Source organism: Aythya marila (genome assembly GCF_965140915.1).
Source record: "Aythya marila genome assembly, chromosome: Z".
Taxonomy (NCBI): Eukaryota; Metazoa; Chordata; class Aves; order Anseriformes; family Anatidae; genus Aythya; species Aythya marila.
Genome location: NC_139080.1, coordinates 22,407,632 through 22,434,866, shown reverse-complemented (window position 1 = coordinate 22,434,866; position 27,235 = coordinate 22,407,632). Strand labels below are relative to the sequence as shown.

Here is a 27,235-nt window from a genome sequence, read left to right as displayed (position 1 = left end):
ATCATTCTATGATCTCTTTTCAACGTTTGTGCTAGCTGTATAAGGTGACGAGCCTCTGGTGACATTTGGTAGATATTTCTGGTTGGTCTAATGCTCTACACCAGGAGAAGAAACACAGAGATGTGTTCTCATTTTTCCCTTTACATCCTCTGTGCTACACATACTTCAGCAGGACATCTTATATGTAGCCAGTCTGATCAGCTCATGTTTTGTTACAGTGAAAGACGTAAGCAAGACTCTACATCTCGTACTAAGAAAGCACATGTAGGAGTCCCCTCATCTTCTAACAGCCCAATTTGTCTGTCATAATTTAAGTAACGACAGACACACACAAATCCGCCAGAATGAGGCAGAGTCTGGAGCTATCCATTCTGTCTGAGGCTAGTTTTTATGTTGCCAGAACATAACTCTGTCTCCTGTAAACTTGAGGTCCTCTAGACAAAAGCAGACATTGGTGTGCAGTTTTTTTAACCATTAGAGTTCAGTCACCTTTTTATTGCAGGAAGGAGACAGTAAGGGAACAACTTCTCCCCAGACCTGCTCATGATGCAAGCCAGCAGGGAAAACTACATAAGGTGACATTGTAGACAGCATAACAGCATAGGTATGGTGAATATTTGGCAGAAATAAACCACTTTCATTTTTATTTGTGTGTTTTTTTTTTCTTCCCTTTTTTCACCCCCCCCCCCTTTTTTTTTTCCCTTTTTTTTTTTTTTTTTCTTTTTTTTTCAGTACACTCCAAAGCAGAAAGGGCACGTTGTACTAGCTGTTGGCTTCACCATCAGGATTCCTGAGGCAAGGCTTTAAGCTGTGCTTTAAGATCTTGCTGTTAACAGATGTGGCCTAGAAGGACAATTATCTTCCTGAAATACAGCTGGTCTGGAAACAAGAACTTCAGGTTTACAGCAAAATGTCTGCATGCAGGTGTAGGACCTTTTTTCTCCCCTTTATTTACATTTAGGACTATTAAATTCCCTTTAATGAAATGAGAGGCCATATTGTACTGAAGGTAGGCAGGACTGGAAGGTCTGTTTGTCTCATAAACTTTGTCTGAGTTACTGTTTGTTGACACGGACCTGTGTTAGTAGCAAAGTAAATGTATGGAAATTTCAATTTAGCTGAGAAGTGTATTAAATGAACATTGTGAAATACTGTGCAAAGATGATTAGCCCTCAAGACTAGTATCACTTCAAACAATCCTTGCAATTACTGTTAGAAACTAGATATTTCTGGGAAATAAATATTTTAAAATATTTTTATCACATGAAAATGATAAAACCTGCTGTAATTGATTTATTTGTAGCATTTCTCTCTGGTGTTCCCTAATGATGAATTCTACTTGCAAAAGATTCTATGCCCAACCTCTGTGGCCTAGTGCACAAGTAGTCCAAATATCTTCATTAAACATCCAGGGACTGGCATTTCTAAATTGTCCTCCATCAACTTAAGGTGGACCCATGTCTCCAGGGTAATAGTTCTGTGCAGACTTTGATCTTGACCTGGAGAAGCTACTGACACGTGAAGTCTTCCTAAAAGGAGCAAAAGACTATGAAACTTACCTTTTCAGTGTAGAAAAATCTTGAATGTAGACTGTTCTTGTGGCATGGCAAACTGTTTTTCCAATGCCAATGTTGGGCTGGGAAGAAGACTTTAGTGTGAGGCTTAGTACCAGCTGTGCAACTGGGAAGTGGCACAGTATGATGCAGCGCTGATTTGGGCTGGTAGCATTAGAATAACAGCACACAATTAAGGAGAATGTGGCTCGGTATGCTCATGAGACATCTTTATAAAACAGCAGAGATGAAATTGGTTGAACAAGATCTAGATTCTTGGGTTCCACGACTGGCTGAAAACATCTCTACCAGTTTTGTAGGTTTTTGTTGTTACCTGGGCAATGAAACAAGCTGTCAGTCCTTTGAAGGACTCTTCCAGCTGAACTGTTCAATTCCATTCCATTCCATTCCATTCCATTCCATTCCATTCCATTCCATTCCATTCCATTCCATTCCATTCCATTCCATTCCATTCCATGAAGTTATGAGTAAAGAGATCCCATTTCAGGTCTTCTGATGCTTTTGGAACTAGCTAATCCAGCCACCTTAAGTGATTTTAGGACACCTGAAGTGCTTAACATGTATGCATTATTACTTGCCCTGTCACATTCTAGAAGGTAATAAAAAGCGAACAAGTAGATATCTATTCTTCTGTTGCACTCAATTTATCCTTTTATTCTGTACATCTGGTGTTATATAATGATGGTGTCTAGCAAGTTTGCAAGTGGAGAAAGGGAGGTATTGATAACACAACTTGTGTATATATATAACAGCCATGACTGAAAAGACACACGATGTGGATGATGGAGGATCCTTTGGGATCACAGAGATCCAAAACACTATAACATTTTCTATGAGAAATCCTTATTATCAGCTAATATACTAATGTATAGTAATTTTCAATACACATTTCACCTATCAAGAAGATGTCAGCATAGTTAATTTGTTCTTCTTCTGATGGACTGTATTAAATGTCAGCCTGCTAGAGATGATCTGAGAAATTAGCTTAAGTGACTAGAAACAAGTCTGCTTTTCAGAGGCAAGCTTACTGAGGAACTGCCATGGTAGACTACATACCTGGTTTGTCTATTTTGCTCCAAATAGTCTGTAGCACCTATGTTGGTTTTTGCCTGCAGCAGATTATGGTGATGAGCTAAGGAGTGCTTTGCTTGTAGGCTTCTCAAACTAGTTTCAAAGGTTACAAATATCATCAATGAAAGCAAAAATACATGGGAAAGAATAACTACAAATCCCTATTGTCTTGTTGAACTGAAACAGATTCAGTTTCAGTTTGATTTTGCCATTCATAATCACAAGAAAACTGAAGGATTTAATCTTTACCCTTACATATGGGTTTGGTACAGAGCAAAATGCAAACTGCCAGGAAAGTTGGTCCCATCTCTTATTTAACAAAACTGAAACTAAAACCCATTGCCTTTCCAAAAGGCTTTTCTCTTTTGCATCCAGATAGCCAGTCTCAGTGGTTGTTAGCTTACTTCTGCAAGCCTGGGCTTAATGCAGTAAATGACCTTTACACCTGAAGCAATATTAATTCAGGCACAGGAAAGACTGCTGCTTGGGTAAGCATCCTTGCACTGTGTCTGGCCTTTGTGTTCTTCTAGAACAAAGTGTAACACAGTAATGCTTAAAATTAGCTTTAACGGATAACACATTTGGTTTCAACTGTACCATTAATAATATAAGGTCAAGTACCTCTAGAAAAAAAGTATACTGATTTTCAATACACACTTCACCTACCTAGAAGATGTCGGCATTAAGTTACTTCATTGTTCTTGTGATGTTATCACAGTCCTGCATCTGCAAGGACTAGCCTTTCAGACCTCTTCCTACTCTAAACCCTCAGTTAAACTTTTAAAACCCTGTGCTTGCATAGCGTTTAAGAATGTGAATCATCAAATACAGTACAATCAGACCTGCCACAGGAGTTGGCAAAAAAACTACCATTCAGCTAAACGGGTTGTTAGTCAACTTGTCTGTTCATTGCCTCACACATCCTACTTCAGCTTACAGGAATATTATTTAATTAGAACATTTTCCTATTACAGGAGCAGTTGCTATCTCCTGGAACTGGCACTCAAGTTTCTTTCTGGATCTAGACCTCACTTTCCCTGTCCTGACCTCCTCTGCCAACATGCATGCTTATATACACATATCCTCCCTCTCTTCCCCCATCCCATCAGAGTGGGGATCTGATATACTAATTTCCTCTAACAATTATTTTAAAACTTGCATTTTTTCTACAAGCAAAGCAATGAATCGAGATAGCATGGCATGTGACATACATGTACATGTATGATATTCCTGGAAGATGGTGAAAGCCTGGTAGAAAATTACTTAACAATTAAATAGCTTTGACTTTGTAGGTTGTAAATGGCAGTGTTTAAGAATGTAACCCCTCTTGACTTCTTTACACCATGGTACAGTATAATTCACTCAGCCTAAGAAGAGGATAATGACAGCTTTATAAAGGATATCATGTCACACCTCCAACTTTTCTTTTTATCTCACAGATTACACTGCACATTAAAGCAATAGTGTGCATTAATCTAACCTCTGACATTTGGGCCATATTAACCCACCAATGCAGGTTTATGTACCTCACACCTCAGACCCTATCAAGAAATTTGGCAGTGGCAGCTTGATAAAGACACCATACCTTACTGAATGTGTTCTAAAAACAACATCAGCAAAACACTCTTTTGGTCACACTTTTTAATGACCTTGCTCACTTTGTGTCCCTCTTCTTTAGCTATTGCCCATATGGTCTCTCTCCAAGCTTACTGTGGCATCAGAAAATTCTGTAAAGAAGTAGCAGTGGAAATCCTTATTTTCTGCAAAAGGTATTAGCACCCAGAGGAGGAGGGAGGGGGAAATCTGTGGGAGGTATGCGATCTTCTGGAAACCTCAAAAGCTGTTCATTTTTAGATGGTAAAAAAATTGTTAAAAACAGGGTTACATTTTTAATGAGACTGATTAGATCTTTAATTTTTGTACTGGACTAATTAACAAAGCAACCTTAATTACCAGCTACTTTACAGTGAAAATTCTCCCAATAGGAGGTTTCTAGTATTGTAGCAGTTTAACGAAAAGAGAATCTAAACTTATAATGGTTGCTTAATGTGGTACTGTTAGTGAAATAATACTCCTCAAATTGTGTATCCCAAGCTGTGATATGAAATGGAATCTGTATTTCAAAATTAAGAAAAATTAACCAAATCCTCAAATAAAACTTAGTTTGTTTAAGAAAGCTGGAAACATTCTAAGCAATCCTGCAACTGCATCATTTTAAATCAATGACAGTGGCTCAGGAAATCAGTGGTTACTGCCGTAATGTTTATATGCCTTCTCAAAAAATAATAAAAATAAATAAAATTATACTTTCAGAATATCTCCAAAGCCTGCAGATGGAATTTTCATCCTTACTGAGAAAACTTCATCCTTACTGAGACAAATTCTCATTCATTATATTGAAAACTTCTTGATGGTGATTATCATAATTAAAGTACAGATCAAACTGAAGTCAGCTGTTTTATTAAGTACATAAAAAACTTTAGCAAGCTTGGATAATGAATGCACTGAGAGCAGTTTACTGCACAACTTAAGAAACAAATGATAGCTCAGATTCAAAACCACACAACAGGTTCTTGAGAGATTCCTTTTCACACTTGTCAAGTGATATTTTTAGGAGCTACAGCTTACAAAAGAGCCAGTGCTTTATTGCAGTCACTTTTCAAGGCAGCTCTGGCTAGGATTACATACATTTTATCTCCTTTCCTTTTTTTCTCTCATTATCTTCTTGCTTTCTTCTCTTCTCCTCTTAGTTACAGGATTCCGTGGGTCATAGATCTCAAAAGTGTCTTCATCCTGCATGCTTGCATCTTTTACCTTTCTGCTTCTATCTTCAAACTGAAGTACATGCGACATCCTACAAAACAAGTACAACATGGCTCAAATGCAGTGAAAGAACATAGTTATGATTTGCAACTATGATACATATTGCAAGATTTGAGTACCCATGATTTATTTATTTTTGTGTAGAAAAAAGATCCAAGTTTTCTTTTTCCCCCCTTCCATCGGTAAACTGTAATATTACAGGAAAACCACTTTTGTGAAAACCCATTTTGAAAAATACGGCTAGAGTTTGCTCTGCTGGATTTTATTTCAGGCACTGAACTGTCTTGTCTTGTATTTTTCTATTTAACATATCTTCCCAAATGTACTGAATAATTTTCCCAGGAACAGGGAGTGTTTCTCAAGTTTTCCTATTAGTCACTTTGGACTTCCTTTCACCATTACAGTTATGCAAAAGGAAGAGCTTGCATGGAAAACGCTTAAAGTAGGCACACAGAAGATCAACAAGGGAATGCTTTAAGTCCTACTGTTCCATCTTAAATTGATTCAGATCATGCTTTTTATTTTTTTGAGTAGCAGACTAAACTAATGATTTTTTTTTTTTAAACTGTTGATTAGAAATCTTCCCCATTAGATACTTCCCCTTTTCAGCAAATTCCCAGTAGTTTGACCATATCTTCATAATCTAGAGTCAAAATAATCTGTTTGTTAGCTGTATTCAGTGCCAGGAAAGCCTCAGGCTGATCATCTTTGGCCTTATTAGTAAGTCTCACTGAAGTGGGAATTAATATGGAAGATGTTAGAAAAATACAAGTTTTAGGTTGGACAAAATCTTAAACATTTTGTTCAAGAAGAGAGAAATCATTTCTACCTAAACACAAAGAAAGGCGAAGAGAAAAGAAGAAAATCACACTACAGATGCTCATAACAAGCTGACCGACTGTAAACCTCTTGATCTTTACTGACAACCTAGCTACTTTTGTGTATCATGGGATGTGGTTTTCAGTATCAAAACTTGGCTTAAAACTAACACTTTTGACCACAGCTGCACTATTTTAAATTAAAAACCCACTCAACTAAGACCTCAGATTACAATTGTACTAACGCTGCTACTTATGAACCAGGGGCAGGATAACAAATTGTTCAAATCAATTTTAAATTAACTCCCCCACAACTGAATTTATAATTTTTCAATGCATAAAAACTTGCCCAGGCAACAACAAAACAAAACAAAATACTGAAGTTTAGATTTTGTATTAATCAATTACAAAAATTTCTTTGACTTTGGAGGGATAACTACTATTAACAGCAACAATACTGAAGAGAATATAAGCATATCAGCATTAGATACTGGTACAGTCTTTGTGAAATAGAAAATCCACAAATAACAAATCAGTATCAGAATGAAAATTCTGTTGCTGATGAAGTATTACCAGACCCTCACAACATCTATGAGGTCCTGAATAAAACAGTTTTTTCAAAGAGCTCTAGTATAGATTTCCATGAATAAAGGGAGAGAGGAGAACCAGATCAGTTATTGTAGATTGCTAAAGAATTCAGACAAAAATCAGACAAAATTCAAAACTACAGACTACAGGAGTTTGAATGTTCTGGAAAAATCTTAACAATAATTCAGATTTTTCAACACAATCGATTCTTGACATGAGAGCTCCATAAATCTCACACTGAACAGCACTGAGAGCATGCCTGCATATTACCACGTCCTCTGAAAATACTTAAGAGTTGAACTTCAGTAGTTTATAACCCTGTATGTACTAGTAATACCAAAACTTATTTTCTTAGTCATATCTGCAATTCAGAGTAACATAATGTACCATCAGAGTGACTCATGATTGCGTATTTGCAGTTTAATTATAAAAACATTGTCTCACATTGGAGGGACTGAAGTAATTTATTTTAGTTAACATGCTTTCTGCATTTGTCATATTTCTTCTCAACTTATAAAAGATGCGCATAAATATATATATATGTATAGTTATACAGCAAATCAGACTATCCTAGACTGAATTAAAATACAGTCCCAAAGAGATGGGGTCATTCTTCAGTAAGTGGTTTCAGAGGATGTTAATGAATGCATATAGATGTGTACTTTCACTTTACCATTTCATTAGCTTGGGTTTTCAAACAATGACATAGCACACTTGTAGGATACATCTAATAGGAATTAAAAATAAATACATCTCTAATTCTTGGGTCAGACCATATTGTATGCCAGGTAGTTTGGAAATCAGATGCAGCAGATATAGACTATGCAACATTCACTCCTTTCCAAGGGCTGAAAGAAGTCATGGTCTCTGACTCCTATTCGTAACTTTCCAGTGAAGGGTTCCCAGCTGTGATTAAAAATAAGTCAATATTAAGATGTTTTTTGATAATCTTTGAAAGAATTTGTTGCATCTTGAAAGAATTTCAGATGCAACATCTCACAGGTAAAGCAAAATAAACACAAGACCATGCTGAAGATTTTTAAAAATATTTTTCTGATGTTAACTTCAGCTTATTTTTACAAAACACATCTTCACAGGCATACATATTTTGCATCAATGTAAATGCTAAATCATACCTCAAACTATTTTTTTTCCAGAAACATGGGAACTATTTATAAATTATTTCTAAATTAATTGATTGAATTTAAAGTAATCCTACTCAAGCTCCTACAGCTAAAGCTTGCACTTGCATGACTTACTAATTGCTGTGTTTGGGCTGTAAGTCCACAAATAAATGTTGCCTAAGAGTTTTCCTTGTTCAGTTTATAGCTCTCTTCCCTACCTCATGCTCCTGAGTTCAGCCTGCTCAGTTGTGCTTCTGCAGTGACTGTGATGAAAACTCTAACTTCATCTCTGGGCTTTGGGAACCTACCATCCAACTTGTGCTTATCACCAGCTGATAGTTCATCAGATAGTTCTTGATAGTTCATCTTACACGCTGGTTAAGACATACAACTTTGAAATACATTTTTTCTTCTAAATGTAAAGGATTAAAGGTGTAATTTCTCTTAAACTAAACTCAAATTCTCTTAAATTAAACTCAAATAACAAAGTTTTGCAGCTTAGTACTTTTTTGTTCAAAAATAGTTTGAATAAAAAAGCTTACCAAAATTGATGATTCTAGGCTTAAAGTACCTAGATGTGCAAACTGTTGACTTTCTTTAGAAGAAAAAAATAAACTTAAATTCATTTCTTTAACCTCTTTTATTAAGAGTGTAGCAAATGGGAGCTGGCTATCTTAGCATGCATTTATTATTGGACAGGTTTAATTTTTATCCTGGCCAGACAACAGCATCATACAGTTTAAGCATCGTTCTATACCATGTACTGGGGCAGCATCTATACCACTATCTGCAATTCTTCATTTCAATGTTTCAATGTTTGAATGACATTCAGTACTTGGCTGTCTTCTCATTCCAAAAATGCAATGTCTTGGTACTTTAGACTGAAATACCTGAACACATTTAAGCTTGTGTCAGAGACAGCACAGATTTCAAAAGGTACACAGATACGCTCCTGGCCTCATTCTCAGATGATTTCTGCAACAGCTGGCAAACAAGAGTACTCCACAGTTAGTAGCAGACTAGCTCCTAGATGTCCTTAAACTAACACATTACCTTAGTGATCTGTTTGATTGCTTTCTGGGAGGTAACAAGTGGGAGAATGTTGGCTGCAACCAAGGCTAAAAACAAACCACTTCAGCAGACTAGAAAACAATCAAGAACTAAAACAGTATGATTAAACTGTGTGTCTAATAACCTAGTGTAGACAAAACTGTACTTGCCAACTGGGCAGCAAAGACTGAACCCCACCTACATGGTGCTCTCCAGGCAGGCTCAACCAGTTTATTCAGGATATGGAACATGTTCTTTTGAACTACTATAGTGAGATGGTACTTGTAAGAAAAGATATGATACACAGATTTTGAGATGTGTGAGCCATGCACTGGATCTGAAGCATATGTCAGCTGCTGACAGGTGGCAGTCATGTTAAGTGTAGCATAAGCAGAAATCTGGTATCAAAACAGCTCTGACCTTTCCAGAACTGCCCTTTGGGAGAAACCAAAGGGGTAATCAGTGAGCTGAATCATTTTCAATATCAGCAGTAACAAGGAAGACATGTAACTGCTTTTACACTAGCGATGAAACTCTGATCTCCACCTACAATGCACTGCATGAATCAGTGACTTTAACTGAATGAAAACTCAAAGCCACACTGCTTAATTTTGCACTTGACTATCAATGTGACAGAGCTGTTGGCTGTTACCTGCCCACCTTCCTTTCACAACTTACTGTACTTGGCACTCCCTCTGACAACTCAGCCACTTCAGTGGAGAGCCTGGGACATTTTCTTACCTATGCCAGCATTTTAAGCAGCTGGACTTTACAGCAAATCATCAACAGGTGTGGGCAAAAGTTAAATTCTGCCAACTCTGCTATGGGGACAGTAGCCAGTAGCTTTGGCAGAGAGGCAGTAAGTTCTCAAGCAGTTGCAGCCAGGGCTCATATAGAAATACCTGCAAAAAGCATGGCAGCTGGTGACAGATTTTTTGTTTCTGCAGTTGACAGGCACAGAGAAAAGAAATGCATAGCTTTTCACTTTTCAGATACAGAACTGTGTGTTACATAAAATGTAACACATGTAAAATTTAGATGTACTTATAGTACATCTAAACTGGTATACGTAACACAAGCAGAAATTACACATTGCTTCTAAATGCAGATTAAATTGATTAAACAAATAATTCCTTTACTATAAAAATAATCATTTAAATGTTAGAAAAGCCAGGTGCCCATCCTTGGGAGGTATGGACTCCAGAGGATCACTTGTATGTTAACAAAGCCAAGTACCTGTCCCTGGGAGGGATCAGATCCTTAATTAGCTTGCTGGCTGCCACAGTTCTAAGAAGGAATCAAACTGTGAACGTGTGACCATGTGGAGAGATGGCTCTTGGTGGAGCCTATAAGAGCGGCACACAGAATGTTATCTTAGCTTGGAAGTGGGAGTGTTGGAAACAATTGCAGACGATTAGCTTTTAGTTGAAAGGAATGTTCTTTCAGTAAGGATAAAGTTCTTAGCCAGACCTTTCAAATCGTAAATATTAATAATTTTACCACTGTAGTCCATAATTATCAGTCTTACCATTTCTGAATTCAACATCACATACAGGTAACATGTTACCTACTTTTCTTAATTATGACCAATGTTCCATATACTTAGAAAACAAAAGTCAAGCTTCCCTTACATTATACTCTATTTGCAACTTACATTTTCCTTCAAATACTGTGTGTTTGTTAAACCATAAACATTAATTTAGGAAATATTATAACACTTTCCTCCCATTAATTACTTGATACATAGGCAGTGGATAGAAATGTAGTTCATATGAGTAGGTGAGAAAACAGATTAGTGAATGCACAAATCAAAGCAAATGAGATCTTGCTCCCAAGGTAAAAACTTGTTAGATATTGTGGAAGAATGAACTCACTGGCACTCTCTTCACTTCCAACAAAGTAGTGGGTGGCACAGGAAGAGAGACAGTTGAGAAACAGAGAACAAAAAGAAAAATAAACTGAGGAAGGTAAAGAATAAAAAAAAAAAGGTAGGAATGAGAAACAAAAACAGAGAAAAAGAGACTGACCAAAATGTAAATAAAATGAAGAAAAATGTCAATTAAAAGCTGACAAGCAAAAACTTTAAACCAAGGCAAGAGAACAAGAGAACAGGACAAAAACAGTTATGGTTAAAACCATAAAACAATGAGAATTGTAAAAGAGGAAAGAACTTGAAATCTAAACTGGTTTTCACTTTTTTCAGAACTGAGATGCTACAATCAAAACAAGCTTTTTGGCTTAGCCTGCTGTCACCACTCCTTGCATAACAGTGTCCAAAAGCTTTACAAATAATTTTGGAAACATAGTCCAGCAGGGCAGAGAAAATACATGTACGTCTAATGAAACCTGCAACCACCCTTAAGTGCTTTGTGTAACACAAATCTTGCAGGCAAGTTCGTAGTTTTTCTGTCCTATCTCACTATCCAGCTTTGTTATTTTAGTATAAGAGATTAACCCATCATCCCTCTTTTCATGAAAAGGAATTCTGTAATGAAAATTGCTCTCTCTCACTGATTATGAAAGGAAGTTTTTTTCCCAAGTACTTGAAGCAGGTTCTGATTCTTAAAGGGTGTTAACAATTTAAGTAGTGCTATAGAAACAGTTTCAAACAGAGATTCTTCTCTTTAATTCTCAATGTTTCACACAGCCACTGCTATTACAAAAAAGATGTGTGTAAGAAACAAACTTCCATGAGTATTTTTTGTCTCATTAATTCATAGTGTCTGAGCTGTGCTAAATTATCTATGAAAGCCCCTACCCTTCTGTAGTCCTTGATACTTAAACCTTCCACTGTATCACACATACTGTTCCAGTTTGGACCTAGTTTGCCTAACCTGGTTTCATTTCACTTCAAAATTCGCCCCCCAGTAAAAACCTCTGTTCTCCAGGATTCTGCTGTGATTTTCACCACTAACAGATTTGTCTTCTCCTTGTTTCACTGCTTGTTTCCACAATTCCATGTTCTTGTCTGCCCATTTCTTTTCCCAAGTAATCAGATCACTTGTCAGAGAATCATAGAATATCCAAGTAGGAAGGGACCCATAAGGATCATCGAGTCCAACTTCTGGGTCCCCAAAGGACCACGCCAAAAATCAGACGATGTGTCCTTCAAGCTTTTTGTGCCTTCATAAAATTTTCTGTTTCTCAAATCTTGTTTCTCTAGCAAGATTTGTTAGTCATATCTATCCAGATTCACACAATTGGTTATTCTACTGAAGATACCAATATAAAAAAAAAATATTAAAAAATCATTAGAAAAACATTGAAAAAAATATTGCTATAAATAAAGAAATTTGCTATATTTAAGTTGATTTCAGAAGTATTTATATGTCAAGATAAGATTGTTTCAATCAATTTCTATTAGTTTTTGAACTAATGTTTTAGGAACTAATGTTTTAGTGGTAAACTTGGCAGTGCTAGGTTAATAATTGGATTTGATAATCTTAGAAGTCCTTTCCAACCTAGGTGATTCTATCAATATGGTATAGATATTTTTATATAACACATATATGGTATATATATACACACCATATACATATATCTATACCATTCCAAATATACGTATATGGTATACATATACCACGTATATACAGAATCACAGGATCAGAGGATGGCCAAGGTTGGAAGGGACCTCTGAAGATCATCTAGTCCAACCCCCCCGCTGAACAGGATCACCTACAGCATGTTGTGCAGGATGACATTAGGCAGATTTTGAGTATTTCCAGAGAAGGAGACTCCACAACCTCTCTGGGCAACCTGTGTCAGTGCTCTGTCATCCTCACAGTACAGAAGTGCCCCCTCATATTCAGCTGGAACCTCCTTTGCTTCAGTTTGTGCCTGTTGCCTCTCGTCCTGTTGCTGGGCACAACTGAAAAGGGATAATTTCCCCTCAGATATTTATACACATTAATTAAATCTCCCCTCAGTCTTCTCCTCTCCAGGCTAAACAGGCCCAGCTCTCTCAGCCTGTCCTTGTACAACAGCTGCTCCAGTCTTCTCGTCATCTTCGTAGCCCTCCTGTGGACTCACTCCAGTAGCTCCATGTCCCTCTTGTGCTGGGCAGCCCAGAGCTGGACACAGCACTCCAGGTGTGGCTGCACAAGGGCTGTGGGGAGGGGGAGGATCACCTCCCTTGACCTGCTGGCAACACTTTTCTGAATGCAGCCCAAGATACTATTGGCCTTGTTGGCCACAAGGGCACAGTGCTGGCTCATGGTCAGCCTGCTGTCCACCAGAACCCCGAGGTCCCTCTCTGCAGAGCTGTTCTCCAGCAGGACACCCCCCAGCCTGTGCTGATGCTTGGGGTTATTCCTCCCTAGGTGCAGGACCCTGCACTTTCCCTTGTTGAACTTCATGAGGTTCCTTTCAGTCCAACCCTCCAGACTGTCGAGTTCCCTCTGAATGGCAGCACAGCCCTCTGGGGTATCAGCCACTCCTCCCGGCTTTGTTTTGTCAGCAAACTTGCTGAGGGTGCACTCTGCTCCATCATCCAGGCCGCTGAGGAATACATGTAAGTTGAACAACACTGGACCCAGTACTGGTCCCTGGTGGACACCGCTAGCAAATGGTCTCTGCACCACTAAGCACTATCCTACATTCGTATATACAGTATTGATATTCATATGTAATTTCACAGATTTTAAACTGAAATTAGACTGAATTTATACTGAAATTTAAGATCATGACAATACTCCTTTTTTACCACTGTTATAAATACCACTCGTAACTCCCACCCTCCAAGCTATTTTGAGGTTAATGTCATTTCTGAAAGAGCTGAAAGGAGTATTTTCTAACTTTTGTATCAATGGAGTACTACTTGCCTCCAGTATTTCAGCACTTGGATGTTAACAATGGAGGTGACATACTATTGCTGTTATTGCACAATCTCCTCAATTCTAAGCAAGCAAAACTGATAAAAATATGATTTATAAATATTATAAATAAATAAACATATTCTACAAAGTCAGACTGTACTCTTCTGTTAGGCCTACCACATAGAATGAAATGAAACTTTTGCAGATATTTCTAACATACCGTTTTCTTGAGATACTATTCAAATGCTACATCCTCATTTTTGCCCAAAACATCCACTGTGAAAATAATAAAAAAGCAGTAATTTCACTAAGTGTGGGATATCCAAGTTCTAAAATAAAAAACAAACCCTTCAGTATTTGCAAAGCTACCAACAAACTAAGCAATTCTTGATAAAGACTAATGTAATGGAGCATCCTTTTCCAGTTTTCAAGATGTTGCTAAGCATTTTTTTTTTCTCTTGAAAGAAGATTTAATTGTAAGTAACCTTCTAGGGGGAAATCAACGTAACTACAAAAAAGATAATCCAATTCAAAAGATAATAAAATCACTGGGGGAAAATTGGATTGGCTTTCTCATGGTAAGAAATAATTAGAAATATGTAAAACCATGATGACTTCTGATTTAAAGCATTTTTTCTACTAAAAAAATAATACTCAATTATCCAGTTATTATTTAGTATCTATTTGGTAACGATTTCTATATAGAATATTTACAGTACATCTTTATGCCCTTCACAAAAATATTAAGTAGTCTGATGAAAGAAGCTGGGTGCTTTTAAATAGACAACTGCTCCTGGTAGAGTAGGTTGGTATGGGAGACAGTAATGTAAATTCCAGATGTTGTTCCAGACAGTGTACCAGGGTAGAAAAACTTTACACAGCTTTTACTACAAGGACATGGGAACCGCCATACCGGAACTGACCAATGATCCATCCAGTCTAGCATCCTGTCTCTGGCAGTAGCTTGTACAGTATCTGATACTCCAGAAGTTGGCAAATTGCCTCCCCAGGTTGACACAAACAGTCAGGCAGTATTGTATCACCAGAGCAGAAGGTAGGAGGGAGGGGAAAGAGAGAAGAGTGTATCTAACATAAGAATATTCTGATTTTCATAACTTAACATTCAACATTTTCTGGATGCCCTCCCTTCTCTTTTGTCCTTCCCTCTTCCCATTCTGAATATGTCCACATCCACACGATTTAATCATGTCATTGAACAAGATGAAGTTGGGGTGCTTATAAAGGTGTGTAAATATCCAGGAAGCTTAAGCTAGGCTATTAAAGAGTTAGACGATTATTTCTTCATTCTTCACTAGGTTTGCTGGCAATAAATAAAATGTAAGGTTTCCAGACAGTAAATGAAATACTAGATATCCCTTGAGTAAAGCATGGATCATCTCTGAATTTAAGTCAAACAGTAGTCGAATCCAGGCCCAGATGCCTAATCCAAATAAACTTAAAACATGGAGGAATTAACAAAAAATAAACAAACAAAAAGCCCACCCCAAAGGCCCTGAGTTTTTCAGGCATGCTAAACAGCTAGAAGCAACAAATATATAACTTCAGCAGAAGAACAATCCGTTAATACAAAATTACTGACTGCTCAGCAGTGGGCTAGCAGCTAGCATTTACATACCAAGGTTTGACCACATTCTAGCAGTAGAAGGGTGAAGAAGGTGGAGAGAAAATTGGAGAAAAACAATTTAGAACAGGAGGATTTTTTTTCTTTCTCCCTTTAAAAGTTACTGACAATGCTAAACCCCAAACAAACACTAATCTTTTTGCTAAACAGAAAAGAAACCCCTCTTTCCAATGTGTTTCTAATACAGACCTCTGGCATGCACTTATTCTTTGTAACAATCAAGTAAGTATTTTGTCAACTTTTTTTTTTTTTTTTTCTTAAATGTAGTTGAGTAAATCAATGGCCTTAGCAGGAGAGCCCTAACATAGAGCCAGTTTTTCCAGACTAGTGGAGGAACGTTGGCTCAAATCTGTATGGGAGGAGGGGAGCTAACATGGCTTTAATCCATCTTTGTGCCTCACTGGCATAAATTACAGCAGCACTTTTTCTTTCGTTCCCCAAGCTAGCATCGGCATGTGAAAAAGACTGCTGCTTAGTTTTCAGGAGCTTACTGTGTTTGTCACAGTTAAGCTTCTGCAGCTGAATCTGCAGAGACTGGTGATAATCTTGAGGAAGCCATATTTCATAATCATCTGTAAGGTATTATGGCAAAGAAAGAGACAGCATTCTAGAAAATACATATAAAAAGGTTAGGTTTATGAAAGAAATATAACCATTTTTTTTAGGTGTTTATCCAGAAGGATTTCACAATGCAAAGTTTAATAGCAGATGTATACAATAAGAAGTACTGGAAATAAAATGTGGAAGACATTAACAGATTTATGTGGAGTAGATATTAACAGTGTGCATCATTGATTTAGTTCTTAATACAAATGAAATTTTGTAATATAAAAACAGTCTGGCTGGCTTCAACATTTTCCTGATTCTGAAATTCCTATTCTGATAAAAAAAGGAAACCAAACCAAACCTATTCTAGCCTACTTTCTAGAGCAGACACTGGAGAAATGGTGTCTTGATACTTATTTTTTTTTTAGACACACATCTTTTTCAGAGACAAAACCTTTTACTGGAAGAGTATGAAAGAAATGAAATACTGTGTTCCTACTCCTGATTGCAACAGATTTCTCCTTGACACTGATATTAAATATTTTGAGAGAATTTTTCCTTGTACTATAAATGAAAACATTTCTGAAGTAAAGGACATAACTATTGATTCTGGATAGAGAATGCCTTTACTGAATGTACAGATTTTGTTTGTTTGTTCTAGAGTAAAACAATTTCTGTACAAAAAAAAAAGTTTCTGTACAAACCAGGTAAAAAATTTTACAGTTAAATTGCAGTGAATGTCCTGGCAGAAGGAACTTAACATTTGCACCCAATGTTGTTAAAACATTTAACTGGCGTCAGGGGTAGTTTTGTAAAATTCAGAACTGGGAAAAGATTATAGGATTTGATGTGTATAAACTGGGCTGCACTTTAAATAGTTAGCACTGACCTTCACTGAGATTTTTGTCCAAAGAAGCAGTAATAAAAACAATTAAACAGACCCCTGCCCTTTATTATTGGCTATAATCAGGTGATCAGATTTATGAATAGCATTTGATTTGCACTGTGCAAATCAAAATAGCATTTTGTGACCAAGGAGGTATCTTTAAAAGCCCTCTAAGAGCTACAAGATTTTAAACAGTTTGTTTAAATGAACAGTTCCATTAAATTAATTTTTAGTCTTTACTATTTTAAATGAGATTTGTCACAAATAACTGACAATGGCCAAGCCAACATCAGTAAACAACCTGCATATGAAACACTATCTATAAAGCAAGATATTGAATGCCTTGTTTGAAATGCAAGACCTATACTCACATAATTTTCACAATATCCTTTTCACTGTAACTTGGAAAAGTATTTTCAAGCATTAACTTACTCACTTTGATTTAAAAATATTCCTTTTTTCCCCCTACCCCTTAAATTAAGAAACATTCAGAATAACGATCAAATTATTAATGATCAAGTGAACATCACTTGATCTGACTTCTTCACTAAGTTCAGACTCAACAAAGGTAACTAAGCATACAATAATTTCAAACTGAGAAAATGTGAAAAAAAAAAAACATAATTTTTTTCCAAATTCCCACCTTGTTTATTCTTTCTTGTCCCACAGTCTATCTGAAAGCTGAAGAGATTTATTTAGTTATTATTTAGTTATTTTTAGTTATTTCATATCAAAAGAAAAGAGTAAATTTCAGAGCCTAGACTTCATCCCTAAAATACTTAAGTGACTGCCTCATTTACATTAGTTTCTTATAGTTACAGCTATAACAGTGTTCTATGTGGAAGGAAAAAGCTGATCTCTCTCTTTGAAAGATCAAGTTCACATCCAACACCTAAGATTTCACCCAGGAAATACAAAATTCTAAATTTTGACTGTTTTAGTGTATGATATACATATAAATATATATTTTTGGGTTGTATGGAGTGCTGTTCCTTGTGAGTTTTAGGTTTCTTGATCTTAACAACTAAGCTTTGTATTCAAGAATGCTACAGTATCTTGTTCATAAAACTTCTCATGCATTTTATCTGTGAGAATGCACAAACAGTTGGAAACCTTCACAGATACATGGTAAGCTCATTGTGGCAATCAGGTGAACATTAAAGAGAGAAAATGGTGGGTTGTTTTCTACAGAAAGTTCTACCAGCTCAGAAATTGTCAGGATTGTTAAGCTCTCATGAGAACACAAATATATGTAGGGATGTTAATAGTTTCAGGAAGTCTACACTAGTTTTCAAAGATCAGAGTGAGAACAGTGGAAAATAGTCCAGAATTTTGGTTAGGTATATTACAAGTGAATTTCTGTAGCAGAGAACTTGTAACGTCCACAAACACTGGTATTCCATCTGGAAAAGTATAGATTAAAACAAAAAACAAAAACCACAAACAAACAAACAAACACCTATTTCATAAGGATATAAAGCTGGTGGAAAATCAGCTAGAGAGCCCTATGTTTAGAAGTAGATGGCCACTGTTGTGTCAAGCTTCATGTGTCAAGCATGAAATAATAAATTTGGTGGGGTTGTTTACTTCACTTCTATTTATGACTTTAACAAAGAAGAATGTGTTTATAGAATGCATGTGCAATATGAAGTTTTCTGAAGAAGGGTCTTGAAAGAAGGGTCTTGAAGAAGAGTCTCGATGGGTGGAAGCCAGTGGGATGAGGTTCAACATGGCTAAGTGCCTGGTACTACATTTTTGTCACAACCCCATGCAGTGCTACAGGAATGGGGCAGAGTGGATGGAAAGCTCTGCAGAGGAAAGGGATCTGGTTGCATGAACAGGAGGCAGCAGTGTGCCCAGGTGGACAGGAAGGCCAACGGCATCCTGGCTTGTATCAGGAATAGTGTAGCCAGCAGGTCCAGGCAGGTGATTGTCCCCCTGTGCTCTGCTCTGTTGAGGCTGCACCTTGAGTACTGTGTTCAGATTTGGGTCCCTCGCTATAAGAAGGACATTGAGGTGCTCAAGCGTGTCCAGAGCAGGGCTACGACGCTGGTGAAGGGCCTGGAGCACAAGTGCTATGGGGAGCGGCTGAGGGCACTGGGGCTGTTTAGTCTGGAGAAGAGAAGGCTCAGGGGAGACCTTATTGCTTTCTACAACTACCTGAAAGGAAGGTGTGGGGAGCTGGGGTTCAGCCTCTTCTTGCAGATAACCAGTGACAGGACACAAGGGAATGGCCTCAAGTTGCGCCAGGGGAAGTTTAGGTTTGAAATGAGGAGACATTTCTTCTCAGAAGGAGTAGTCAGGAATTGGGATGGGTTGCCCAGAGAGGTGATGGAGTTGCTGTCCCTGGGGGTGTTCAAAGAAAGGTTGGACCTGGCGCTTAAGGACATAGTTGAGTGGGTGATATTGTTGGTAGGGGGATGGCTGGACCAGATGATCCTGAATGTCTTTTCCAACCTTAATGATTCTATGATTCTATTAAAGTTTATTGGAGTATTTACAATTTACGTGATTTTGGCAAACTAGTTATAGTACGAAAAATAGGATACAATTCAGAAAGCGCACTGGCTGAATTTCAACAAGGACAATTAACAGCATGGGTACAGGACAGAGACAGATTAGGCAACCATTCAGCAGAAAAAGATCTGTGGCTTGGAATGGGTTGGAAACCAGGCATAAAAGAAACAATGACAAATAAAGTGGTCTTTTCACTCAACACTGACAAAGACTTGTATCTAGTCTTGAATTTCATGCTTTGAAAGAGAGATGAACCACTCAGGAAGAACGATCACAAATTGAGAAAGAATAATCTCTGCAGAAAGACTAAAAAGTTTTCTTTTTTTGTCCAACTGAAAGAGATGACCTTGTGATTATTTTCAAGTGTGCTAAAAAGCATCTTGAAAAAGAGACAGTGAACAGTTTTCTAGAATCCACTCATATCACATGGAAGAGTGGATTACATACAAATATTCTGTACCAGTAGGCACATTTAAACACTACAAGAGATTGCCTGAGGAATCTCTGTCATTGGACTTCCAGTGAATAAATGTGACTAACAGTAAGAAAAATGCACTGCCGATACATTGTCCATTGGGTTATGGAAATAGTGTAATTACGTTTGGAGGTCCCCTTCTGGCCCTTTTCTGATGTTAACTCTGTGATTAATCAGTATTCTTGGTGGCTTCAGAAATGAAATCTCTTACCAACTGAACAGCAGTATTTTTGATAATGAGAATAAACAGACATTTCTTAGAAGGATGAGTTACCTGGGAAAATGTTTCATTTCTTAGCAGCAGAAGATCTAATTCTACCTTTCTTGGAAACAGATAACAAAGTAGAGTGAACCATCATTAAATTGACCCATACACTTCATAACAGGAATGACAAGCTAGAATCCTAAAAGAACCCTAGAGCGGAAAGTGCAATAGCCCCAAATCAGCTACCTTTCTGTCAGGGAGATTATGTATCACTGTCTGTCAGTGCAGTCTGTCTGTCAGTGTTCCTTTTCCATAAATTAGTGGCAATTATAAGAATACATAGACAGCATTACAAACTTTCTAGTATTTATTCCTGGATGCATAGTTGGATTAGGATACGGTTACTATATGTATTTTTAAGTGGAGAATGACTTAATAGGAAAATAATTCAGAGTTCTAAATATCATTTTTATCCTATCTGAAGAGGAAGATTTTGCCTAAATTGACTAAAGCAGTCAATCCTTGAATATACTTGACTGCATTGGATTTTTTTATCCTCACAGCTGGATTATCTCTGTGGAAGATATTTTATGTCATGTTCACAGGATCTGCATCAGCAATTTCATTATATACAGTTGCCATAATATTTTTTGGACTGAAACTTGATTTTTACTAAAGGTGTAACTATTTGATGTTATAATCATGGTCCCAAATTGGCACTACAACCTGACTAGGTGCCAGATGTATGCAATAAAATATATGTAGAAGTCCAAATGCTAAAGAAGGTGAGTAGCAGTGTTCTTTATAAAGTGTAACCTGTGCAGTGTTTTCACTTCCAAATTCAGGCATATCCAGTAATCTAGAGTGGAAGTACCAAGTAGACACTACTTCCAGATGGGTCTTTTGCTGTCACACGTTTAGTTTTCAGTCTCCAAGCAGAAGACACCTCACTAAATTTTGGGGAGAAGTCTGTCATGTGAAGTCCCGGGTAAGACTTTCAGCTCAGAATGAGTAACCATGTTCTGTCAAATCTACCTCTGCTGCACTCTGCACAACCTTTGTGAAAGTAAAGGATGAAGTCCTACATCTGATGTTTTCTTAGATGGACTAAGAGTACATAAATACAAAATAATGATGAAATAGTACTAAAGTAGTCCAGCAAATCTTAAAAAAAGCATAAACAATAGTTCTTCACATGGAGCTGCAAGGACAATAATGTGTGCACCAGGATGATCAGCATATTTTCTTGATGTACCTAGATGCCATGAAAATGTACGTCTACTTCTTTGGAGATACTTTTATTGTTACGAGCACCCTTTCTGGCAGTACACAACATGTTTATTTCAATATTTTTGATTTCTGCAGGTGAAATTAAGTTTTGTTTGCCGCAGACATATACATATAGTCATTCTCACTTAGCATCAGTTTGCAATCCCAGCAAAGATCCTGCTATTTCATGTTAAAACTTAGTATTATTCATTTCTCTTCAGATCTCTTCACTACACTTCCTCAGATGCCTTCTTAGACAGTAAAATCTGGTAATAATTATCAAACACCATACACACTGTTTACAATAGAGTCATATTTCTTTCTTCTTTTTTTCCTGCATAAAAAGTAGAATGCTGCTGAAAAGTACCCAAACGTCTGCTATGCTTCATGCCAATACAGCAGCTCAGCCAAATATGCAGAGAAAAGTTTGCCAAATAAAAGAAAACATAACAAATTGGTAATGGTTTCTATCTTGACAGAAAATGAAAATTATACCTCAATGTGTGGCCACTCCTGTGGACACATAAAAATGTCTTAGAGGCAATCATTCTACCTCAGATAACACACCCTGACAGTAGAGCGAAGCATAGTGGCTGGCTTTCACTTCCCATAAAAAGAGCAGCCATGATCTACAAAATAGCCTGGAGGAATCACATAATTTGTGCATATCATATATGTGTATGCCATACACTAATTATATTTACTATGAATCTTATAAAGTACTATTATTGTTTTTGAGTAGAATTGTCGTGTTTGGAGGAGTATATTGAAATTAAGATATTTTTTTTTAATGTGAAGTCACTATACTTACCTCAATTCATCCAATCCAATGAAGAAATGAAAACACTAAGTCTTTATCCCAAAATACGAAATTCAACTCTCCAAGCCATTCAGTCATGAATACCTTTTAGAAGACTTCATTGCTTTGCTAATGTTGTATGTGGATCTAGCCAATTTGTGAAATAAAAATATTTTACAAATTATTTAGCTTCGAAGTAAATTCTTTGAAAATGGAACAAGACTCCAGTCTATAATTTACTGAACTGCAAAACTAATAATATAATGTTAATTATTAGTCTATTGCTTAGCATCATATTATTCTAAATTTTCATTATAGTGCCATTTTGAATCCAATGTTATTTTCTGAACAAAAAAAAAAACACACAATTTGATAATCTGAAATTACAACAATCCTTCAGTTTAAATTGCCAACAGGGAGAAGCATTATCACCAATTAGATGTCAGTAGTTACTCAGACGGGAACACAAACGATGATGACTAGACTTTGCAAGTCCTTAAATGACTGGTTATATTACTGTGAAAAGAAAGATCAGTTGTTCAGGTGTTCAGAGGTAAAGGAAAGGCTGCATACTTTCTGTAGAATTTAAAAGCACATTGGTATGTCTGAAGAATCTCAAAGTATTAGTGAAATCCTGAAGTCCAAGGGACAAAAAATTTATGCCATATGTTATACCTCATCCTCAAAGAGCTACATAATGCCCAAGATAGAAAAGACATAATGAAGGAAGATTATGTAATTTAAAGAATTTACCAAATAGAAGATGACAAGAGAAACTTAAAGTAACAAGCGGTAATGAAACTTATCCTGAAAGGGGCAAGATTTGGGAAATTAATTTCTCTATTTTCAAAAACAAGAAACCAAAGCAATTTTTTTTTTCTGCTTTACCTGTTAAAATTGCCAATGAATAAAAGCAAATAAAGCAAGGTTGTATTTCTTCTTTTCATTCCAGACAGAAGAGTTAACATTAAAAGTAGAAAGAAAATTTAAGAAAAAGAGTCCGAATTTTTAAACTACCATATTCTGTAGTTCTGTTTAGATTATAAAGCTAAGAGAAATTCTCGGTTTTTCTTCGAAAAAAAAGAACATAAGCAAAAAATATAATCAATGAAATAAAAAGCAAAAAAGATTGCTGCTGATGTTTGAATAGCTATTGCTTTGAAAGAATAACAGGATTTTTAATAACCTATGCAGTAACTCAAATGAAATTTCACTGAGAAAAATATGAGATAATATTGTACTCACTATGCACTACATATGTAAATATGTTGTTTTATGACTGCAAGAATTCTATGCTAAGTGCTGTACTACTAGTTTTAGTGTTTCTGCTAGTAAATGTCTAAAGTATTCTGAAAAAAATAAAATCCTAGTATTTCCCCTGTGAGGTCTCAGCTCTACTCAGTGAAAAGCAAGAAGGTGTGACTGTAAAGCTGCAGAATCTGTGCAGCTTTTATTTATCTTACTAAATTAAAAATAAGCAATGATTCATTCATATGATAGAAATAAAAATGAAGAAGTGAGCTGACTTATCTAAAATTTTAGTATCATCCATTATGAGACCATTTAGGCCTCATAATTTGCAATTCAGCTTTTTATTACCTACCGTCTTTTTTTTTTTTTTTCTGTTAAATTTCTTTGGAATGTATCTTTAAACAGATAGTCTAAGATTTTCTGATTTAATGTATAAAAATTACCATTTTTATATTATAGATTATTGTAATTTGACCTGTTACTTCCAGATGAAAAATTTATTTTCATTTATTAACACGTAGAACAAAAAATATGAAATAAAATGTAAAAACAAAACAAAACAAAACAAAAACATTTTGCCTCCCATACATTATATTCCCTCCCACTCTTTTTTATGTTGTCTTTTCTCAGATCAGTATGCACATCTTTTTCATTCACAAAATGGCAGTAAATCTAACTTATTTAGACGGTCTGCATTTCCTCCCAATGCTTAAAAAGCACTTCATTAGCATGCTTATCTTTCTGTTTTGTGTAAGTCTTCTCAAACATACATAGGGTCCTTTAATAACAATTAGTTATATCATTTATTTCCTATTTAAAAAGGATTTCTAATGTACTTTAGAACATCTTTGTACATTTTAGTTTGTCTTACAGTAATTCAATTTTGTTTTCTAGTTACTGGTACTAGTTTGGGGTTTGGAAGATGTAGGTATCTGATTGGTTTCCTACTCCCAAGATGGGAAGCTTTACGAAGATCATAAATGGACATATGACATATTTTCACTTACTCATTTCAAGTTATTTGAGATATAGAAATTCTGGGTGTTTTAAAACACTCGCCAGGATCATTGTTCAATTTTCTATTTTAGTGGTAGTTCTGTTGTGGCTGTGATAGCTTATGTGTACAACTAAGGAAAATGTTGTAGGCAGAGATATTATATTGGACCAACTGTATTGCCAGGCTTATAAAAAACACGACCAGTTTGTATAAAACATTTTCTAAAAAAAAACTTCTTTATAACTATTCCATGAAAGCATTTTTTATTATCATTGAAAAGCTTCCTGTCTAAGATTGCAGGATCACAATTCAAATCATAAGGATTTTTCCCATTCCCTACTTAATGTGGGTTCTTTGGATGAAAGATTAACATGAGTAAACATGGTACAGGTTGCTTCTTTGACTGTGGAGGTCACAACTTCTGCAGCACTTCATCAACTCCAGTGCTACCCTGCTTTGTTGGGGTCACCCTCCATTTCAGGTGAGTCTATCTTATCCATCAGTCTTTAAAATACTTACCACTCCACAGTTTTCTAGGACTTAAGACTGTACAAGGCAAAACGTTTCCTACTGTCCTGCATTATTTTCCAGAGTACTAAACCAGTATGTTTTAGCTGACTCCTGATGCATCAACTCTTTGATGCAGAAACACATCTGGTGTTTCTGCTACTCCTTAAATTTAGGCTTAACAGTAAGACCATGCTAGTGCAGTAGGGTTTCAGAACACATAGAGAAGTTTAGCTAGAGGTGATAAACTGAGTAAATTCAAAGGTGGGAGATGGTGCTAACTCCTTTCATAACTTATTCCTGCTGGAGATAACTGGCACAGAAAGCATGCTATCTTCTTTCCTCATAATGATGTAATGAAGAAGAAATAAGGCAAAGAAACAAGTAACTAAATGTACCACTAAAAAGTAAAATGGTAGTAAGAGGGATATGAAAGAAAAAGGATTCATTAAATCGAAAGAAGAGACTGGTTTGTAAAACAATTGAAAAACGAAGAGTGTGATTATTCCTCACTCAGATCCAACCAGTAATAAACACAGAAATCCAAATCCATAAAACTTACCAGCCTTCATCATTATCTACTTCAGGTTCAGAAATCTCATTTTCAGGAGTTTCTTCAATTGCCTGGGTTAACTTTGATTTGAACCGGTCCAATAGTGCCAGTGTCTGAAATTAAATACATAGTTTTAAGGAAGTTACATAGATCTATAAATAACAATAGGTATATAAAACATCTTCAAACTATTATCATTTTGAGACACAGTACAATAAGATGGAAGAAAGAACTGTTCTATGAACTGAAAACAAACACTGCAGACAGAGACAAGCGAGAGAGTCAGAGACACCACAAGTGAGAGCACCAACGGTGAGAGAGTGTGCAGTGCTGGGGATACATATTTGAGAGCACTTGCATGGCCATCTAATGAAATCAACATGCATATTTAAGGAAAAAAAATATTGTGGTTATACTTACAGAATACAAACCTCTGATTAAACAACACTAACCACTGACAACAAATTTTACTGCTTGAACCTGCCATTTTAATCTAGTAAAGCAAAACATTGCATAAATTACAGATGACTTATGTATTGAAGACCTAGCTTGGTCGATACTTACATACTTTTACATTGCTGATCTTTATAATTTTGTACTGACATAAAAAAAATTCAAAGCTTTAGACTTGAATACAATGAACCACCTTAACTTCTTCTACAGATACAGATCCTTATGCTACATACATTAAGCTCGTACTGATTTATATTTGGTATTTTATTCTCCAGCTGACATTGCCCAGTCTTTCAGCTACAAAATGTCACTGACGTTCAGGTGACATCTGAAGATCGTATCACAGGTCTTGTTTCTGATCACTTGAGAGATGTCGATTACACAAGAATTGTGTGCCTAAGCTTTGCAGTGGTAGAGGGGTCACAGGGCTCTTCATAAAAAGGGCAGACCATAAGAATAATTTGCACAATCCGCAGCTTATTTCTTGCTGATATTTGAGACATTCCTGGAAAGGAAAGCGTCAGGGAATAAGTGCTTGACTGAATTTATGTGGTAAACTACATTTGATCTGTAGGTGATAGGTTGGCCACCTATGTTGTAAAACACCTCTGTATGGCTATTTAGTTTTGTTTGGTCAAGTTTTTCAAATTTAAAAGAATAAAAACTAAACAAGAATAGAAAACAGAAATAGGAAATACCAGAAGTGTTCACTGGAATCAAATTTCCTTCTGGGAGCAATCTTAACTTTAGGAGTTTCCTGGCTTTTGAATTCTTTCAAAAACACATTTTAACACTGCCAAAGGCAGGTTTTGGATTTTTTTTTTTGTTTGCATTTGTTTTCTTTATTTTCTGTTTAATCTTCTGTTTAAGATAGGAGAGAGGAAAATTTATAAAATACTTGAGTCTGTGAATCATTCAAGTTCTGCAGTTTTACACGTTACTGCAGACAAATGCTTACAACATCTGAAAGAGCAAATCTCTGCTCAGGCCATCAGATGAAAACAAACTAACCCTTTTTACATGAAATTGTGACCAATCAAAACCACATTCCTTGTGTCTTGCCTAATTTACTCTGGTGCCAGCATTTTTGTAAGTAGACCTGTCAATAAAAATAATTTCAAAGTGTCTTAGAAGGCATTTTTTGCAGTGAATGATTAGATGCCATAAGGTGGATCATGTAACTTCATAAATTGACCCTTGCAAAATTATAAGGTCAGGATGTGCAATGTCTGCTATTTTAAAGAGACACATACTTTCCCTATCTTCTCCTACT

General features: G+C 36.3%; 1 protein-coding gene across 1 annotated transcript in view; it reads right to left on the bottom strand.

The window, feature by feature from the left end:
* Positions 1–5,089: 5,089 nt before the first annotated feature.
* LOC309889789 (spliceosome-associated protein CWC27 homolog) overlaps positions 5,090–27,235 on the bottom strand; it is a gene marked incomplete at its 5' end in the record, with an annotated part of 40,160 nt that continues 18,014 nt past the window's right edge. Inside the window, 2 exons of the mRNA XM_082782817.1 lie at positions 5,090–5,499; positions 25,519–25,622. Of these exons, the coding sequence (XP_082638943.1) occupies positions 5,337–5,499; positions 25,519–25,622 (267 nt within the window). The 3' untranslated portion in view covers positions 5,090–5,336. The remainder of the gene's footprint in view (positions 5,500–25,518; positions 25,623–27,235) is intronic.